The sequence below is a fragment of the Aotus nancymaae genome, unplaced genomic scaffold, assembly GCF_030222135.1.
Source record: "Aotus nancymaae isolate 86718 unplaced genomic scaffold, 86718_ANA_hifiasm-v0.15.2.pri h1tg000021l, whole genome shotgun sequence".
Taxonomy (NCBI): domain Eukaryota; kingdom Metazoa; phylum Chordata; class Mammalia; order Primates; family Aotidae; genus Aotus; species Aotus nancymaae.
In genome coordinates this window covers 31,875,069-31,896,038 of record NW_026988433.1, presented here as the reverse complement: position 1 = coordinate 31,896,038, position 20,970 = coordinate 31,875,069, and the positions used below count along the sequence as shown (strand labels likewise).

General features: G+C 37.0%; 1 protein-coding gene across 4 annotated transcripts in view; it reads left to right on the top strand.

Annotated features, from left to right (window-relative positions):
* Nucleotides 1-20,970, top strand: part of ANO4 (anoctamin 4) — a 212,383-nt gene that overhangs the window by 15,699 nt on the left and 175,714 nt on the right. For 3 of the 4 annotated variants that reach the window (XM_064379928.1, XM_064379931.1, XM_064379930.1), the window contains exon 2: nt 4,948-5,052. The exons of the other annotated variant lie outside the window; for it this stretch is intronic. In XM_064379928.1, the coding sequence (XP_064235998.1) occupies nt 4,948-5,052 (105 nt within the window). The remainder of the gene's footprint in view (nt 1-4,947; nt 5,053-20,970) is intronic. 4 annotated transcript variants of the gene reach the window in all.

Below are 20,970 nucleotides of genomic sequence, written 5' to 3'. Positions count from 1 at the left end.
TAAATAAAATCAGAAGTACGAAGTAGACATAGTACTTTTTATACACTGAAGTCATTTAGTCTCTTTCACTTGGGCACTATGAGTTAAAGGTGGAGATTGTCATCTTTGAAGATTCATTGGAACACTGATCACTCTCCATTTAGGAAAGCTTACAGAAGTCCTTGTTTTACAGCTCCCTCTACTTTGTGAAGGGCTTATTGTCAGAAGTTCCAGACCATTACATTATACTCTATAAAAGAGTTTTCTATATTTCTTCTAGAGACAGAAAAACACCATATATTTGGAAGATTCTATGTGTGATCATGATATTTAGCATGAAGAGAATGTTGCATTTTGAAGCTATTTTGGATTTATACATTTAAAAAAATTACATGAGTTTAGAAAACCTGTTATATTAAATTGGATATTTAAAATCTGTGGTTTAATATCTGCAGTATTTGCTTTTAGTCTTAAATCCTGAACTCTAAATAATTATTATCCTCCACTGTCCCGCTCTTGAATTTTTACATGTCTTTAAAGTTATAAAAATGTTTTATGCTGAAGGCAGGTGCAGTGGCTCACACCTGTAATCCCAGCACTTTGGAAGGCTGAGACAGGCAGATCACTTGTGGTCAAGAGTTTAAAATCAGCCTGGGAAACATGGAAAAACCCTGTCTCTACAAAAAATACACAAATTAGCCAGGCGTGGTAGCGCGCACCTGTAGCCCTTGCTACTTGGGAGCTGAAGCGGGAGAATTGCTTGAGCCCAGGAGGTTGAGGTTGCAGTAAGCTGTGTTCGTGCCACTGCCCTCCAGCCTGGGTGACAAAGTGAGACCTTGTCTCAAAAAAAAAAAAATTATACATATTGTAAAAAAACATAAGAAAGATAAAGTATGAAACAAAATCTACCCATAATTTCACAGCTGAGAGGCAACTTCTGTACCCATTTTGAATATTTTCTTCCTGTTATATTTTTCTAGTCACATAAATGGGTATTTTTTTTAATATGCAGTCATGCATTGCATGATGAGTTTTTCATCAGTGACAGACAATATAAACCATGGTGGTCCCATTAAGATTATAATGGAGCTGAAAAATTCCTATTGCCTAGTGATTTTGCAGCTGTTATAATGTCAGAGTGCAATATATTACTCACATGTTTGTGGTGATGCTGGTGTAAACAAATCTACTGTGCTGCCAGTTGTATAAAAATATAGTACATACAATTATTTACAGTGTAATACTTCACAATGATAATAAACTACTATGTTACTGGCTTATATATACACTGTACTATACTTTTTATATATATTATACTATACTATACTATGCTTTTTATAGTTATTTTAAAGTATACTTATTTTACTGATTTTTTTAAGTTAACTGTAAGATAGCTTCAGGCAGGTAAGTTAAGGTATTCCAGAAGAGAGCATTTATATCATGGGAGCTGAGAGCTCCATGCATGTGATTGCCCTGAATACCTTCCAGTGGAACAAGATGAGGAATAAGTGTTACTGACGATCCTGACCTTGTGTAGGCCTAAGCCAATGTGTGTGTTTGTATCTTCATTTTTAGCAAAAAACTTTTTGAAAAGTTTTTAAATTTAAAACATAGAAAAAGGCTTATAGAATAAGGATATAAAGAAAGAAAATATTTTTGTGGAGCTATAAAATGTGTTTGTGTTTTAAGCTTAGTGTTATCACAAAAGAGTCAAAAGTTAAAAAAAAATCTAAAAGGTTACAAAGTAAAAATTTACCATAAGATTAACTCATTATTGAAGAAACATTTTAAAATAAATTTAATGTAGCCTAAGTATACGGTGTTTATAAAGTCTAGTAATGTACAATAGTGTTTTAGGCCTCACATTCACTCACCACTCACTGACTCATTCTGAGCAACTTTCAGTCCTGCAAACTCCATTCATGGTAAGTGCCTTCTACAGGGAGAGCATTTTTTATCTTTTATACTGTATCTTTACTGTACCCTTTCTATGTTTAGATATACAAATACCATTGTGTTACAACTACCTACAGTAATCAGTACAGTAACGTGCTATACAGGTTTGTAGCTTAGGAGCAATAGGCTACACCATGTAACCTAGGTGTGTGGTAGGCTATACCAACTAGGTTTGTTTAAGTATACTCTATGATGTTTGCACAATGATGAAATCTCCTACTGATGCATTTCTCAGAAGGTATCCCATCATTAAGTGAGGCATGACTGTGCTTGGGATGTCTATCTATCTATCTATCTATATTCTTGTATTGATTTTCCTTATGTTTTCATTATAAACAAACATATGCCCATGTCATTAAGTTATTCCTTTTTTTTTTTTTTTTGGGGTGGGGGGATTGAGGATCACCCTGTCACCTGGACTGCAGTGCAGTGGTGCAATCTTGGCTCACTGCAACCTCCACCTCCTGGGTTCTCCTGCCTCAGCCTCCCGAGTAGCTGGGATTACAGGTGCCCACCACCACGCCCAGCTAATTTTTTGTATTTTTTTATTAGAGACCGGGTTTCACCACGTTGGCCAGGCTGGTCTCAATCTCTTGACCTCGTGATTTGCCTGCTTCGGCCTCCCAAAGTGCTGGGATTACAGGTGTGAGCCACCATGCCTAGCCTAAATATTCTTTAAAAACAGAATAATGACCTGTATGCCTCCTTTATGGTGCTTCTTTTGTGTCTTATACTTCTATACTCTCCTCTAATGTTAAAAAAAACTTATTAAAGGTTTTTGGAATCCTTGTTATTAAAAATTATAGTGATCTAGTAATAATCGCTACTTCTATCAGAGTTTATAAGCCCCTGCCTATGACAAACAACAAATAAATAAATTGGACTTCTGTTTATTAGTCTATTTAGGAAGTCACTTTCTTTTTTAGGTTAGGTAGTGGCTTTTGTCTTGATCTGAAGTATTAGAACACAGGATCATTCTACTGGGTTATGTTGGATTTATTTGGCAAATCCAGTTCTCTTATCTCCAACAGCCTGTGTTTGTGACTGCTTTGATATGGGTGATTTTAAAGACTAGTTAAGAGCGTGGATTGCAATTACATCTTTACACTTAGTAGCTGTGTGACTTTGGGCAAATTACTACATTGCACTACACCTTCTTTTCAAGATTAAAGACTAAATGATATCATAAAGTACATAGCCCAGAGCCAGGCTGATGTTGAATATTCTTGTTATTTTTCTTGTCATTATTGTAATTATGAGGTCTTTAGCCATCAAATAGAACTAAGGTTCTATTTTCAATCTTAGACCAGATTGAAAAGCATCAGAACTTTTCCTTTTCCATTTGAAGTAACTGGCCGTGGAAGAAAAAGGCAAATAACCCATCTTAATTCTGGGCCAGCAGGAAGGCATCTTTGTCTGTCCTGTCTAAGAAACTCTCTCATAGGTAGCTTCAGATTTTGCAATGAGAGAATTGCATTAGTGAATCTGAAAAGTTCACTACTGTGGCTACAGTGTTAAATAGCAGTGCCTGACAGTCACCAAAATGCATACTGCAGTCTCAAGGAACTGACCTATTAATCACATTGTTTAATACCTATTCTGTCTCTATATAAAAGCCAGTGTTCCTTTAATAAATTATAATGTATTATAATAATAATACCTGTGGCTTCTATTTATTGAGTGCTGACTACATGACAACTAAGGTTTTTGTGGATTATCTCATTTAATCCTAGTGGCTGCTCTGTGAGGCTGTTATCATCATCCCTATTTCATAAAGGAGGAAACTAAAATTTAGAGAAGTTGTGTTACCAAAAAGAATTTCAATGTTGGTTTCTCTGACTCCAGAATCTGAGCTTGTAGCTTTGCTCTTAGCTTTACTGTTTTGTTTTATAATTACTGCATAGCCTCATTCATTCAATCAGCCTGAGAATCTACTTTGTTGAGAATCTACTTTGTGCCAGGTCCTGTTCCAAGTGTTGGGGTTGTAGCATGCAGACAAAGTCCCTGCCTTCCCAAGGTTTATTTTCTATTAAATATAATAGAATATTAAGTTACCTTTAGGTGTTTTACTCCTAGAATAAGCATTTGTGTGAGGCTGTGACCTATCTTATTCTTGAGCTTTAGGAATGTAACTGAAATTTTGTGTAAGGCTGAGTATACCTCCTAACCTTATGAGAGGACTTTTTCTACAAAAATATTGGAAGCTAGGGCATGTTCCATTTTATGCATCAGGCTGTTTATTTTAGCACTGGCTTTTTAGCCCTGGCAGACTTCTCAGATTGGAGACATTCTTACTAATTACTTTAAGAAGCTTTTAGAAGGTTTATTATTGTTGATGATAAAGCTACTTTTTGGTACCTCGGTTTCTTTGACTTCCTTAAATGTTCTATAGGTGTGTAGAGCAGCATAAAAACTTTCTTTCTTTGGAACATGCCAAAAATACATCAGACAAACCTAAAACAAGAGGCTTAATTACTTCATAGAATAAATTTTCAAATTCAAATACATTTGAAAAATAAATGATGAATCAGGGAAGACTAATTATGAGGAGCAAAGTACTAATACCTTGTTTTCTGTGATACTGAGAATATTAATCCATCCTTAAGAATGAATTATTACAAGAAGAAGATGATATCATAAAGTATTTGTGTTAATGTCACATTTAATCCATGTGGAAGCTGAAAATAATGTTAAATATCCTTAGCTAGAGACTATGTTATACTTTTTACCTAGGGAATTATCAGTAAATACTGTGAAGTATGTTGCCTTGTAAAAAACTAGTTGCCTTATTTTTGCATTGGAAATACAGATGAATCCTTTTGGTCCCATAAAATGCAAATGGGTTGTGTATGTTCCTTTTTTTGTTTTTTAAGTCCTTTGTCTAAGAAGAAGGCTCATTGGCAAACCAACTAGCCATTCACTTTGGATTTTGACATAGCTTCTCCATGGAACCCTAATGACAGACTCTCTGATAACCAGTGCAAACTCCATGAATATCTCTCATTTCTCTAGAAGGAGGTGTGGATTTGCAAGGCTACCAGCTGGATATGCAAATACTACCTGACGGGCCAAAGAGTGATGTGGACTTTTCAGAGATTCTTAATGCAATACAAGAAAGTAAGTTTCACTCAAATTTCAAATTCTCCATGAGAGAAGAAATTATTATAATACTTGGGAGGGGTAATAAACTAGAAACCTTAGATGCCAAACTTTAAAAAAATATTAATAAAATGATGTCTTGAAAGAGATACTGTGCAAAATGATTTTGAGACTAGTACAGATAGTGAAAACGAGATTTAATTTGTGAAATTAAATCACATAATAGTGAAGTTTTTGAAAAAGCTATAGCAAGATTATCCATTCTATATATTATATTTCATGTTATAATATTTAGTAAACCTCAGAGTACCATAAATTTTTAGATTTCTTGATTAATCATAATCAAAGAAAAACCTGTAAGAAACCAAAATACAATTCCTGTGCTCAAATGGAAGTAATAAGAGGGAAATATTGGTGCAGCAAGGTGAATCAGGAACTTCTTCTCCAAAATGACTATCTAGAGTCATTGATGATGGGCTGCATGCCAGAAGTGAGCCCTCATTTTCTAAGCATTTTGAATAATCAAGGTTTGCCCTTCTTAGAGTATTTTATTTCTGTTTTATAGCTTTCACTCAGAATTTTATCAGAATCAACACGTTTACTCAAGTTAAATATTTAGCATTGAGGATGGGTAATGTGGTGTGACATACTAAGTTGTTACTGTTGATGTTTCAGGATCAGAGCTCTAATTCTACATGATGAAGCTCTTCTTTTAATATAGAATAATTTATCTCATGTTGGATTTGAGGGATTTTGATGTGAAGAACGTTGTATAAATGACCATTGCATTTCTTTTTCCTACTTCTAGTTTTGGGACATTGCATTTTCTTGCTAATTTTCTTATGAATAATTTATACTGTCCTCTTGACCTTATGAGATCATTACTACTTCCACCTTACCATGGAACAACTGAGGGTGAGAGAAATAAGTGACAAGGCAACATGATAAAAATGGAAACCAGACTGCAATGATGGCTGTTGTTCCTTCATTTAATTCCTTCATGAATATGCTCAGTACACGATTCAAACACACTGAGGTGAAGGATCCTGAAACTGAAGATGAGGCTTCTTTTAAGAGAAATGTTTTACCAAAAGATATAAGGGGACCAGCTATTTATTCTGGTTGAACAATCCCTTTATGTTGCATTAATGAATAAAAGAGTAAAAAATTTTATAGGAGAATAAAAATCAAATTACTAGACATTGGAGAGAAAATAACTTTTCATAGAAAGTTATAAAATTATGTAACTATTTCACTTGATTTGAAAGATGAAAGATTGTACAGTGCTCAAAGGGTTAAAAATTTTTTTTCAGTAAATGATAAAAGTTGGCTTCCATGCAAGGGCTAGAGATGAATTTAAATTTAAGGAGGGGCACTAAAATAAACTTATATCAAAATTTAATTACTAAAGCTTAGTAAGGCACTATTTTTTACCAGATCTCAGTAAAGACGTGTTTGTTTGTATATGATGTTAACTGTTCTGTAGTTTAGAATGGTGACCTCTCTATGAACAGGTAGAGGAGTATAAATTTATGAGTACTTAATAGAAGAAAAAAGAAATGTTACTTGATTTTAAAATGCAAATCCAGCTTTTTATAAGTTTATGCATTTTCTACTGCTTTGGAACTAATTTATTTTCTTGTTGAAAACAAGTTTTGTGGTAATTAGATTTGAGAAGCTGCCCACACAGGCTGGGTCATTTCTGGAAGGAAAGATTTTGGGCCATTCAGTCTCTACCTAGGTTCCAAATATGATGCACATATTTAGTCAGTTCATGGAAATCTCCAAGCATAAAAATATGTAGCTTGGTACTGTAAGGTACTGTACCTTAGATTATCATTTCTAGAAAGCATTGAGAGATCAACATTAAGGGTGTAACGAATATGGAATTCTGAACATCAGTATAATTCCTCTCCTTTTTGTTGAGATTAACAGGATGATGGAAAATTTTCACTTTTCTTCAAATTTTGTGACTAGATATGGTATGTATATATACGTATATATAGTGTGTGTATGTGTGTATACATACACATATATACATATATACATACATATATACACAAATATATATGAGACCTTCAAGCTAGAAGTGCATATGTACATGCTTACATGTGTGTATTTGTGTGTGTTTCAAACATTTCTTGAGTGTCTGCAGTAGGCCTGCCATGATGGTGTTTTTCCAAACTATCTCTTTTCAAACTTAACTCTGTGTAATAATAGATAAGATTCTCTCCATTTTAAAGGTGAAAAAACTGAATATAGCTCCCCAAGGATATATGGTTAATATGTTATAGAGTCAATATTTAATTGTACGTTGGTCCTTGTTCTGCTAAGTACTAAATTAAATAAAAATGATCAGGAAAAACGAACTACTTGAGGTTTTTTAAATTGTATTATATTTTTACATCTTGATGCAAGAATTTCACCACCATGCTTCTCCATTGTAAAATACGTTGACATTATTTTATCTTATAGTGTGCATACCCTAAGTATAGCCTCATCTATTCTAAAGATGTCTCAGAGTGGCTGGCCATACTCAGGTGGTTTTTCAGATTCTCCATATTAGATGTACAGCTTATAAAAAAGAAAAGAGTTATTTTAGCCATCCATCCATCCATCCATCCATTCATCCATCCTTCCATCTCACCTGTCATGTGCCAGGTACTGTGCTAAGTGTAATACTTTAAGGTAGTGTTGAATGTTTTGGTACAAAGTGTAATTCAGGAAAATAAAAATATTTTCAGATCATATCTTGTTTGGTTGTTCAAAATGAAAACAACTTGATTGCTTTCTAGGAAAAGGCATTTACATGTGAAAGTATAACATTGTGTGTGTGTGCGTGCGTGTGTGTGTTTCTTTTCCTTGATGTTACTTGTCCCTTCCGCTCTATTCTCACCCTTCACTCTCCATTCCAAGATGGCAGCCAGGTCCCTTGAACTCCTTTGTTTCAGCAGAGTTTTATGTTACCTAACGTTCCTGCCTTTTGTATTCTGAAAGCCTGAGCTTCCAGGACTGATGCTTGGATGGAAGAAGAAACTGTGAGAGAGATATCCTATAGAGGGAACCAGGCTTCTGGCAGGGTGAATGGAAAGGGAGGGAATGGCTGTGTTGCACACCTGGGAAACTGCACCAGAGCCAACTGAACTCTCAGTCGCACAGAGTTCCTGGCCTGAGAAAGGAACTTGGGAGTCTCTCGGAAGGGGGCAGTCTCATCTTCCTGTTTATTTCCAGTGTCTTGAACAGAGCATGGAGTGTGATAGGTGCTTACTAATATTTGTTAGTGACTGAGTGAATGTATGAATTCCACTGGAGACTTGAAAAGCTGGCAACTCAGTAGTAACCACTGTGTCTTGGACATTTGACTGCTCTTTCTGAATGTTCTGCTCTTTACAAAACTCCTAGGATCTTTGCACAATTCTGGATACATGAGGCAGGAGAGTCGGAGGTCAGCAATAACTGAAATTAAATTGTCCACCAAGACAATGGAATGGGAACTTGGAGATAGATTTAGTTTAATGCAATGATAACAACATTACAATGCAATTTTTAATATATATAACTATATATATATATTGAATTTTAGGTTTGGGGGTACATGTGAAGAACATGCAGAATTGTTGCATAGGTACATACATGGCAATGTGGTTTGCTGCCTCCATCCCTGTCACCTATATCTGGCATTTCTCCCCACATTATCCCTACCCACCACTATCCCTCCCCTAGTCCCCCCAACAGACCTCAGTGTGTGATGCTACCTTCCCTGTGTCCATGTGTTCTCATTGTTCAACACCCGCCTATAAGTGAGAACATGCGGTGTTTGATTTTCTGTTCTTGTGTCAGTTTGCTGAGAATGATGGTTTCTAGGTTCATCCATGTCCCTACAAAGGACATGAACTCATTGTTCTTTATGGCTGCATAGTATTCCATGGTGTATATGTGCCACATTTTCCCTGTCCAGTCTATCATCGATGGGCATTTGGGTTGGTTCCAGGTCTTTGCTATTGTAAACAGTGCTGTGGTGAACATTTGTGTGCATGTGTCCTTGTAATAAAATGATTTATAATCCTTTGGATATATACCCAGTAATGGGATTGCTGGGCCAAATGGAATTTCTATTTCTAGGTCCTTGAGGAATCACCACACTGTCTTCCACAATGGTTGAACCAATTTACACTCCCACCAACAGTGCAAAAGTATTCCTATTTCTCCACATCCTCTCCAGCATCTGTTGTCTCCAGATTTTTTAATGATCACCATTCTAAGTGGCGTGAGATGGTATCTCAATGTAGTTTTGATTTTCATTTCTCTAATGACCAGTGATGATGAGCATTTTTTCATATGTTTCTTGGCCGCATGTATGTCTTCTTTTGAAAAGTGTCTGTTCGTATCCTTTGCCCACTTTTGAATCAGTTTGTTTGTTTTTTTTCTTGTAAATCTGTTTTAGTTCTTTGTAGATTTTGGATATAAATCCTTTGTCAGATGGGTAGATTGCAAAAATTTTTTCCCATTCTGTTGGTTTCCAGTTCACTCTAATGATTATTTCTTTTTCTGTGCAGAAGCTCTGGAGTTTAATTATATCCCATTTGTCTATTTTGGCTTTTGTTGCCAATGCTTTTGGTGTTTTAGTCAGGAAGTCCTTACCTATGCCTATGTCCTGAATGATTTTGCCTAGGTATTCTTCTAAGGCTTTTATGGTTTTAGGTCTTATGTTTAAGTCTTTAATCCATCTGCAGTTAATTTTAGTGTAAGGTGTCAGGAAGGGGTCCAGTTTTTGCTTTCTGCACATAGCTAGCCAGTTTTCCCAACATCATTTATTAAACAGGGAATCCTTTCCCCATTGCTTGTTTTTGTCGTGTTTGTCAAAGATCAAATGGCAGTAGATGTATGGCATTGCCTCCAAGACCTCTGTTCTGTTCCGTTGGTCTATATGTCTGTTTTGGTACCAGTACCATGCTGTTTTGATTACCGTACCCTTGCAGTATAGTTTGAAGTCAGGTAGTGTGATGCCTCCCGCTTTGTACTTTTTGCTTAGAATTGACTTGGCTATGTGGGCTCTCTTTTGGTTCCATATGAAGTTTAAGGTGGTTTTTTCCAGTTCTGTGAAGAAGGTCATTGGTAGCTTGATGGCGATAGCATTGAATCTATAAATTACTTTGTGCAGTATGGCCATTTTCACGATATTGATTCTTCCTAACCATGAGCATGGAATATTTCTCCATCTGTTTGTGTCCTCTCTTATTTCGTTGAGCAGTGGTTTGTAGTTCTCCTTGAAGAGGTCCTTTACCTCCTTTGTTAGTTGTATCCTAGGTATTTTATTCTCTTTGTGGCAATTGTGAATGGGAGTTCGTTCTTGATTTGGCTCTCTTGAAGTCTGTTATTGGTGTATAGGAATGCTTGTGATTTTTGCACATTGATTTTATATCCTGAGACTTTGCTGAAGTTGCTTATCAGTTTAAGGAGATTTTGGGCTGAGACAATAGGGTCTTCTAAATATATAATCATATCATCTGCAAATAGAGACAATTTGACTTCCTCTTTCCTATTTGAATACCCTTTATTTCTTTTTCTTGCCTGATTGCTCTGTCCAGAACTTCCAATACTATATTGAATAGGAGTGGTGAGAGAGGGTGTCTTTTTCTAGTGCCAGATTTCAAAAGGAATGCTTCCAGTTTTTGCCCATTCAGTATGACATTGGCTGTGGGTTTGTCATAAATAGCTTTTATTATTTTGAGATACATTCCATCGATACCTAGTTTCTTGAGAGTTTTTAGCATAAAATGCTGTTGAATTTTGTCGAAGGCCTTCTCTGCATCTGTGGAGATAATTATGTAGTTTTTGTCTTTGGTTCTGTTTATGTGGTGAATTACGTTTATAAATTTGCATATGTTGAACCAGCCTTGCATCCCTGGGATGAAGCCTACTTGATCATGAAGCATAAGCTTTTTGATGTACTGTTGCAATCAGTTTGCCAGTATTTTATTGAAGATTTTTGCATCTCTGTTCATCATGGATATTGGCCTGAAGTTTTCTTTTCTTGTTGAGTCTCTGCTGGGTTTTGGTATCAGGATGATGTTGGTCTCATAAAATGATTTGGGGAGGATTCTCTCTTTTTGGATTGTTTGGAATAGTTTCAGAAGGAGTGGTACCGGGTCCTCTTTGTATGTATCGTATAATTCGGCTGTGAACCAATCTGGACCTGGGATTTTTTTGGTTGGCAATCTATTAATTGCTGCCTCAACTTCAGCCCTTGTTATTGGTCTGTTCAGGGTTTCGACTTCTTCCTCGTTTAGGCTTGGGAGGGTATAAGTGTTCAGGAATTTATCCATTTCTTCCAGGTTTACTGGTTTATGTGCATAGAGTTGTTTGTAGTAATCTCTGATGGTAGTCTATATTTCTGTGGAATCTGTGGTGATATCTCCTTTATCATTTTTTATTGCATCTATTTGATTCTTCTCTCTTTTCTTTTTTATTAATCTGCAAATGGTCTGTCTATTTTGTTGATCTTTTCAAAAAACTAGCTCCTGGATTTATTGATTTTTTTTGAAGCATTTTTGTGTCTGTATCTCCTTCAGTTCTGCTCTGATCTTAGTTATTTCTTGTCTTCTGCTAACCTTTGAGTTTTTTTGACCTTGCTCCTCTAGCTCTTTCAATTTTGATAATAGGGTGTCAATTTTAGATCTTTCCTTGCTTCTCATGTGGGCATTTATTGCTATAAATTTTCCTCTAGACACTGCTTTAAGTGTGTCCCAGAGATTCTTGTACATTGTTTCTTCGTTCTTGTTGGTTTTGAAGAACATCTTTATTTCTGCCTTCATTTCATTGTTTATCGAGTCAAGACTCAAGAGCCAGTTGCTCAGTTTCCATGAAGTTGTGCGGTTCTAAGTTACTATCTGAATTCTGAGTTCTAATTTGGTTGCACTGTGGTTTGAGAGACTGTTTGTTATGATTTCCATTCTTTTGCATTTGCTAATGAGTAATTTACTTCCAATTATGTGGTCAATTTTACAGTAGGTGTGATGTGGTGCTGAGAAGAATGTATATTCTGTGGATTTGGGGTGGAGAGTTCTGTAAATGTCTATTAGGTTTGCTTGGTTCAGGTCTGAGTTCAAGTCCTGGATATCCTTGTTAATTTTCTGTCTCATTGGTCTGTCTAATATTGACAGTAGAGTGTTAAAGTCTGCCACTATTATTGTGTGGGAGTCTAAGTCTCTTTATAGGTCATTAAGAACTTGCTTTATGTATCTGGATGCTCCTGTATTGGGCGCTTATATATTTAGGATCGTTACTTCTTCTTGTTGCTTTGATTCTTTTTCTATTATGTAATGCCCCTTTGTCTCTTTTGATCTTTGTTGGTTTAAAGTCTATTTTATCAGAGACTAGGATTGCAACTCCTGCTTTTGTTTTGCTCTCCATTTGCTTGGTAGATCTTCCTCCATCCCTTTATTTTGAGCCTATGTGTATCCTTGCATGTGTGATAGGTTTCCTGGATACAGCACACCAATAGGTTTTGATTTTTTATCCAATTTGCCAGTCTGTGTCTTTTGATTGGGGCATTTAGCCCATTTACATTTAAGGTTAATATTGTTATGTGTGAATTTGATCCTGTCATTTTGATGCTAGCTGGTTGTTTTGCCCATTAGTTGATGCAGTTTCTTCATTGTATCGGTGCTCTTTACCACTTGGTATGTTTTTGGAGTGGCTGTTACTGGTTGTTCCTTTCTATGTTTAGTGCTTCTTTCAGGAGCTCTTGTAAAGCAGGCCTGGTGGTGATGAAATCTGTGAGCAATTGCTTGTTCATAAAGGATTTTTTTCTCCTTCATTTATGAAGCTTAGTTTGGCTGGATATGAAATTCTAGATTGAAAGTTCTTTTCTTTAAGGATGTTGAATATTGGCCCCCACTCTCTTCTGGCCTGTAGGGTTTCTGCTTAGAGATCCTCTGTGAGTCTGATGGGCTTCCCTTTGTGGGTAACCCAACCTTTCTCTCTTGACTGCCCTTAGCATTTTGTCCTTCATTTCAACCCTGGTGAATCTGATGATTATGTGCCTTGGGGTTGCTCTTCTTGAGGGATATCTTTGTGGTGTTCTCTGTATTTCCTGGACTTGAATATTGGGCTGCCTTGCTAGGTTGGGGACGTTCTCCTGGATAATAGCCTGAAGAGTATTTTCCAGCTTGGATTCATTCTCTCTGTCACATTCAGGTACACCTATCAAATGAGATTAGGTCTTTTCACATAATCCCATATTTCTTGGAGGCTTTGTTCATTTCTTTTTACTCTTTTTTTCTCTAATTTTGCCTTCTTATTTTATTTCATTAAGTTGATCATCAGTCTCTGATATCCTTTCTTCTGCTTGGTCAATTTGGCTATTGAAACTTGTGTATGCTTCGCGCAGTTCTCATGTTGTGTTTTTCAGCTCCATCAATTCATTTATATTCTTCTCTAAGCTGTTTATTCTCATAAGCATTTTGTCAAACCTTTTCTCAAGATTCTTAGTTTCCTGCATTGGGTTAGAATATGAACTTTTAGCTCAGAGAAGTTTGTTATTACCCATTTTCTAAAGCCTGTTTCTGTCAATTCATCAGACTCATTCTCCATCCAGCCTTATTTCCTTGCTGGTGAGGAGTTGTGATCCCTTGGAGGAGGAGAGGCATTCAGGTTTTGGATATTTTCATCCTTTTTACTTCGGTTTCTTCCCATCTTTGTGGATTTATCTACCTGTGGTCTTTGTGGTTGGTAACTTTCAGATGGGGTCTCTGAGTGGACATCCTTTTTGTTGTTGTTGAAGTTATTTCTTTCTGTTTCTTAGTGTTTTTTCTAACAGTCAGGCCCCTCTGCTGTAGGACTGCTGGAGATCCACTCCAGATCCTGCTTGCCTGGGGATCACCTGCAGCGACTGCAGAACAGTAAGGGTTGCTGCCAGTTTCTTCTTCTGTTATCTTTGTCCCAGAAGGATACTCGCCAGATGTCAGCCTGAGCTCTCCTTTATGAGATGTCTATTTGGTTATATGGGGGTTGGGGAGCTGCTTGGGGAGACAGTCTGTCCCTTATAGGAGCTCAGGTGCTGAGCTGTGAGCTCCATTGTTCCGTTCAGAGCTGCTGGCAGGTACGTTTAAGTCTGCTGCAGCAGAACTCATAATTGCCTTTTTTTTCCCCCTGGTACTCTGTGCCAGGAAGGTGGGGCTTTATTTGTGTGAGTTTTTGTGCAGAGACCTGCTGTGCTGGCTGAAACAGCCGTGCTGGAGACTCATGGCACTTTTTCATCCAGGAATCTCCTGATCCGTGGGCAGTAAAAATTCATTTGGAAATGTAGTGATCACTCACCCTCTGCGTTTTCACTGGGAACTGCAATCCAGAGCTGTTCTTATCGGCCATCTTGGATCAGTCTCCACAGTGCAATTCTTACTCTTGAGTTCATCCAGTAAGAATCAAACCTTCCATCCATAGTTTAAAAAGTTGAGTGCCTACTCAAATCTTGTATGCAGTAGCATTCATTAAAATAAAAAACAAAAAACCGCTGCTTTTTTAATCACCAAAGTTTTAAAATCTGAACATTGTAAGAGGAAAGCATTTAAAAATATTTTCCTCTGAAATTATATTGAGAATTATGCCTTAAAGCTCTTCAGTCCTTGAATCAGGTGTATGTGTGTGCATATGCATATGAGCATATATTATATTAGCCAGCTACTGTGAAGCATGTCATTCAACAGTTTTACTGAACCTTTTCATTCTTGCTTTAAATTATTTTCCATGTCCAGCCCCTTTTAGAGACCGTTCATCTTCCTACCACTTGTTGCTAACCCTCTTGTTTTGTTCTTAGTTTTTCCTTTCTTGATTCCCAGCATATCTGGAAATAGATTGTAGGGACACTCTTGAGTGGCATCCATACCCTGAAACACATGATTGTGTTGTATTCCATCAGATTCTAATGAAGAAAAGGGGCACAAGATAGTGTTTGCAATAAGACCTGAGGAGTTAAAAGAATTATGGGATCATTGTTACCCTGTGGTCTGACCGTTTATATTTGCATGTGTGTCTTCATAATCATGTAGTTGTTCCTACGTTAGGGGTGGTGTATGATTTCGTGGCTGAAGAGACTGAGTCATTTCTCAGTGACACAAAGTGAGTCACTTTGAATTCAATTCTTTAGCCCTGATTTCCAATGTTATTTTTAACCTGCACGGTCATGCCATTTCAGAGGAGCAGATGGTAGGTTATGGGGTATGGGGGTGGGAATGGTAGCATATATTGAGCAGGTAATCTTGTCTGACAATTTTGTGGCTGATCTTTTACCTATGTTATTTTATTTAGTCTTAAACTCTCTTTGCCTTAATTTCCACATCTGTAAAAGGAAAATAGTAATAGTATATCTATGTAAAGCCCTTAACATAGTGCCTGGTATACAGTCAGGGTTGTATAAGTGTTGGCTGCCACCTTTGTCTTTATTCCTCAATCATTCATCCTGTCTGGGAAATCACATTTTCACATTTAGAAGATAAAGAAATTGAAGCTTTAATAAGTTAAATATCCCAATCTAATAGCTAGTAAGTGGAATAGCTGAGTTCAAATGAGATATCTCATTGTAGTTTTGATTGGCATGTCTCTGATGACCAGTGATGTTGAGCACCTTTTCATATGCCTGTGTGCCATTTGTATGTCTCCTTCTGAGAAATGTCTATTCAGATATTTTCCCCATTTTTATTTGGATTATTAGATTTTTTCCTCTAGAGTTGTTTGAGCTGTTTATATATTCTGGTTATTAATCCCTTGTCAGATGGTTAGCTTAAAAATATTTTCTCCCAATCTGTGGGCAGTCTCTTCACTTTGTTGATTGTTTCCCTTGCTGTGCAGAATCTTTTTAACTTGATGTGATGTCATTTGTCCATTTTTGCTTTGGTTGCCTGTGCTTGTGAGGTGGTATTACCCAAGAAATCTTTGCACAGTCCAGTGTTCTGGAGAGTTTCTCTAATGTTTCCTTTTAGTAGTTTCTTAGTATCAGGCCTTGGATTTAAGTCTTTAATCCATTTTGATTTGATTTTTGTATATGGTGAGAGCTGGGATCTAGTTTCATTCTTCTGCATATGGCTATCCAGTTTTCCCAGCATCACTTATTGAAGAGGCTCTCCTTTCTCCAATGTGTGTTCTTGACAGCATTGTCAAAAATGAATTTACTATAGATGTATGGATTTGTTTCTGGATTCTCTGTTCTGTTCCACTCATCTATGTGTCTGTTTTTATGCCAGTCCCAACAGAAATTATTTTTAAATGAATATATATATATATATATATATATATATATATATATATATATAAATCTCATGACTTTTTGTTTGTTTGCAAAGGCATATTTTAAATTTCAAAATATTTCAAATAAATTTCTATGGCAGAAGGAAGGTTCCTGCTGTCATGTCTATAACTAGAACCCCGGGTTTTCTTTAGGGAGGTATCAACACAACCATTTAATAGTTGCCAGAACACACTAGCAGAAGTTTCTAAACTTTTGTAAAAGCAGCAAAATGTGTTTTTCCCCCCAATATATGATCAACATATAACTTCAATATACAAAACAGAAATTGAGTTGTTTGGTATGGGTGGGGCCTTGCCAACACAGTTGTCTCTTTGTCCTCTCCATGGCCCCTGAAACTCCTCAAAAGGGCCATCAGGTTCCAGGGAACAGAGATTGAAAACTGCTGGCCTATCGGAAAGGAGTAAAACCAGCTAAGGAAGCATTATGTCCTTTCTAATGGCTTCCTTTATTTATTTTGAGTTTTTAAAATTAAACCCCTTTTTTTTCTCATTGGTAAACAAGGCAGTCTTTGCCTTAGGGATGCTGTCAAGATGCATTTGAAGAGTAATGAGCATCTAGAGAGTCTTGGGCTTACTTGTGTCATATAAATGCTAAATAGTGTTTAGCTCTTAAAATCCCAGCCTAAGGTGTTCAAAGCTGTATTGTGTCTGTGTATTTCCCTGAATTTTTAAAACAACAATGGATCTATTTGTTAAATTTTAGAAAGTTGTCAGAGCTGTCAGGCTACAGATATAAAGTATAGCTTTATTCAGATAAATGTCGAAATGGCAACAAGATAATTGCTTGGTGGTTAAATGACTTCCCATTCTTGAAAGCCAAACATGATTTAAGAACAGTAGAATGCTTCCCACAAAAACAAAAACCAGCTAGAAATGGCGTGGATTTGGGATCTGAATTGAATGAGAATTCATCTTTGTCACTTGCTAGCTGTATGGCCACACTTAGCATTTCTGAACCTGGCTTCTTTATCACAATACTTGTCTCATAGGTTGTTCTGAGAATGAAATGAGAAAATAGACTTGAAAATCATTAACACATGGTAGGCTTTCAGTAAACTGTAATCCCTTATCTTTGTCTCTCGTCCCACCTCCTTCATATTTAATTTCTGTGATTCTAAGAGAGAAGTAGACATTTTCAAGCCATCTTACTTAAGGTAATCAGAATAAGAAAAAACTAAAAATTGATATCATCCTACAATTAGCTATTATTTATCTTAAAATACATATTGAATGTCTCCTACTTGGTAGCCCTTATGTCAAATTGGAGCTACCTTAGCTCTTCACTTTAAAAGGACCTTAGTCTAAAGACACAGAAATGGTCTTGTTATAAAACAGTGTGATAAGTGTTAAAATTGAGATATAAACAATTTTTTGCATTCTAAATTATTCCTGGAGATGTTCTTTTTTGTGCTTTTTAGTGATACTTTGAGGTCAATATGTAATCCCCTGAGAATTCTGAGTATCAGATGCAATAACTTGGAAGTTAGGACAAAAATAGTATAATGAACTGGTGCTCTGGAGAATAAATATAGATACTTGGATTATGCTGCAAAGCCCTCTTATATCTTCTTCAATGACCTGTAATTTCACCTTCTTTTCTCTGCATGTGAAAATTCTGAGATTAAAATACTTCTATACTGTAATACCAAGGTGGGGTTATTTTGCTGCATTTGGAAAATAGGAGAGAAGTAAACAAAAGAGCAATGAATCAAAGACTTTGTGTTTTTTGGTTGCATTTCTTACTCTCTTCTAGACTATTTCTAAAATAGACTTGCTGTTCGTTTTTTTCATTACCTTTATAGCATTGATTCCACAATTTGGTTCTCTTGCCTGGAAGTGTGAGGGCTTGCCGCTCATGTCATGGCCAGCACTTAACTCTAAATCTTGGTTCAATGAACAAATGGCAGAAAATAATTCATTAATTAGTTTACTCATTTATTTGAGTCTTTGCTATATTTTTGTGATCTCTTTTCCATAGGAAGTTAACAATAGCTAACATCTCAAATGATTTTCACAGGAGGAATAATTGAAATAATTGCAAATATTTGATTTGATTAGTAAATTCAGTATTACCAAAGTAAATTCACCTTTTCATCATGTAGAGATCACCACCATCTGCCTGCCTGCTGGTCCTCTGACTTTTCGCTCTGCCTCCATCCTGGGATGGTATAGACAGAGCCAGCGCTCAGAAATCTCTGAGTCTGATACTTTACTCAGACTCTTTAGCTGATTTTTGGTCTCCCAGGCAATTTAAGGTCCTTGATCCTTGTTATTCAGTTATAATATGTGAGTCCTTGATGTTTTGTTCCCAAGTCGTTTTTAGGCTGAGCTTCTAATCTTTGCAATAGGGAATCATTTGAATATCTCCCTTGCCTTTCCAAATGCATGGTATCCACCTACCCTGACCCATCTGTGCTGCCTAATTCTGTTCACACAGCCCTTCCTGGGTCCGAATGCAATGCAGATCTGTTACTTGAGTTACATGGAAGTTTTGCATTTTCTCTCCTTCTTCTCATTCTTAACAGACTCCTCGGAGTATTCGACTCTCTTTCTCATTTAATGAGCCTAACAGCAGGATTCTACCAGGCAGATAATTATCAAACATTTTTCCTTTTAGGAGAAGAATTCTAAAGAAAGCGATGGGATTCATTCACAAGTAACCTTGTTTGGATGAACAGCATCTTAGTGATGGATAGAAAGGCCTCACTCCCGCTTTGGCTGGATAGTGAGCTCTGAGAGCAGGGCGGTGCCTGGGCTGTCCAGTACTTCAGCCCCAGTTCCTAGCTCAGCTCAGTGTCTGCCTGTGGTAGGCACTGAATAAATACTTATTGAATCAATTTATTTATTTATTTATATTTTTTATTTTTGAAATGGAGTCTCACTTTGTCACTAGGCTGGAGTGCAGTGACGTGATCTCGGCTCACTGCAACTTCGGCCTCCCGGGTTCAAGTTATTCTCCCACCTCAGCCTCCCAAGTAGCTGGGATTATTGGTGGCCGCCACCACGCCTGGCTAAATTTTGCATTTTTAGTAGAGACTGGGCTTCACCATGTTGGCTGGGCTGGTCTCGAATTCCTGACCTCAGATATCTGCCCATGTTGGCCTCCCAAAGTGCTGGGATTACAGGTGTGAGCCACGACACTCAGTCGAATAAATTTATTTTTAAAAATTGGTTAATGTTGTAAGTTGAGAGTTGCTTTTGCTTCTTAGAGAAACAATGTAAGTTTGCATCAAAGATTTTATTTTGTTTCTAGAACTTACCTTGTAGTTACAGCTGATAATATCAGAAACAGTGATGAAATACGGATGAAGCACACATGCTTGGTCTACCTGGTCTACAGTCTTTTTTCTGACCATGTGTTTAGTTGGGCATTGTCTGACAGCAGACTTTCTAATCTCTGCTGAAGATACTGAGAGGCTGCCAGGTGATAAGGTCGCCTTAATATCACCTATTCTCTAATAGTCAGATTGCCAAGACCGACTGATTTCCCTGAACACTCAAGTGGCAGCAGCCCCATGACTTCCAGACAGTGAATCTGATGGGAAAGAAAGAGCTCTCTCCCTTTCCCAAGTTAGCTGCTTCCTCTAGAATCAAATCCCTTGGGCCTTTAATGGAGAGTAGGGATTCTCAGCATCAGCACCAACTGATGTTTTGGACTGTATCACTCTGTGGTAGGGCTGTCCTATGCATTGTACAATGTTCAGTAGGATCCCTGGCCTCTACTCACTGAATATCACTTTCACTGTCCCCTTCTCCCCAGAATGACAATAAAAATATCTCCAAACAATGACAAATGTGGTCTGGGAGACAAAACCGGTCCCAGTTGGGAACCATGGACATAGAGGGCATTGTTGAACTGATTGTGCCAGTGCCAGAAAGTAGTACTGATAGAAGATGACCTGGTATTTTCTATCCTTGGCAAAAGCATAGGAGGATACATATATGTGCATGTCAAAAGTTTTTCTTTAAGTATGAACCAGTCATCTAGACGTGAACCTCAGTGTCCTTATTACTTGCCCCTTTATCTCACACCCCCTCCCGAGCCATTTCTTATAACAACCATTCCAACTTGTAAATATCTCTTCTGCCTTCTAATATTGATAAGACCAAAATATTCACTTTAAGCTCCCAGAGTCTAGTTAGAATCGGCAAATCAGCATTTGTTGTAGGTCTGCCATATGTCAGCCACCCTGCTAATATGCACATTGATGTATTCCTCTTGGCCACTCTGAGAGAGAAGTTTGCTATTCTTGTCTCACCGGTGAGGAAATAGAAGCACATATTTACACAGCTAAGTGGCAGAGTTCAGAATAGCGAGCAGGTCTTCTGACTTGGTTAAATGATATTTTTATCTTATTGTTCAAATCTCATCAGCATTGACTTGAAATTTAATTTAATCACTGCTTGAAAATTTAATCACATTACTTGAAACTGTGGAGTACTGGCTTGCAAAAAAGAATCATATTAGGAACAACATATGCAAAGTCCCAGAACCATAGAGTTTTAAAGGAAAAGGGCTCCCAGATATCATTACATTGTGACCATCTTCAGGTCATCATTCTGTCATTTACCAAATATGTGTTGAAGGCTTGCTCTGTGCCAGGGCCTCTGTACATCAGTCAAAATAGATAA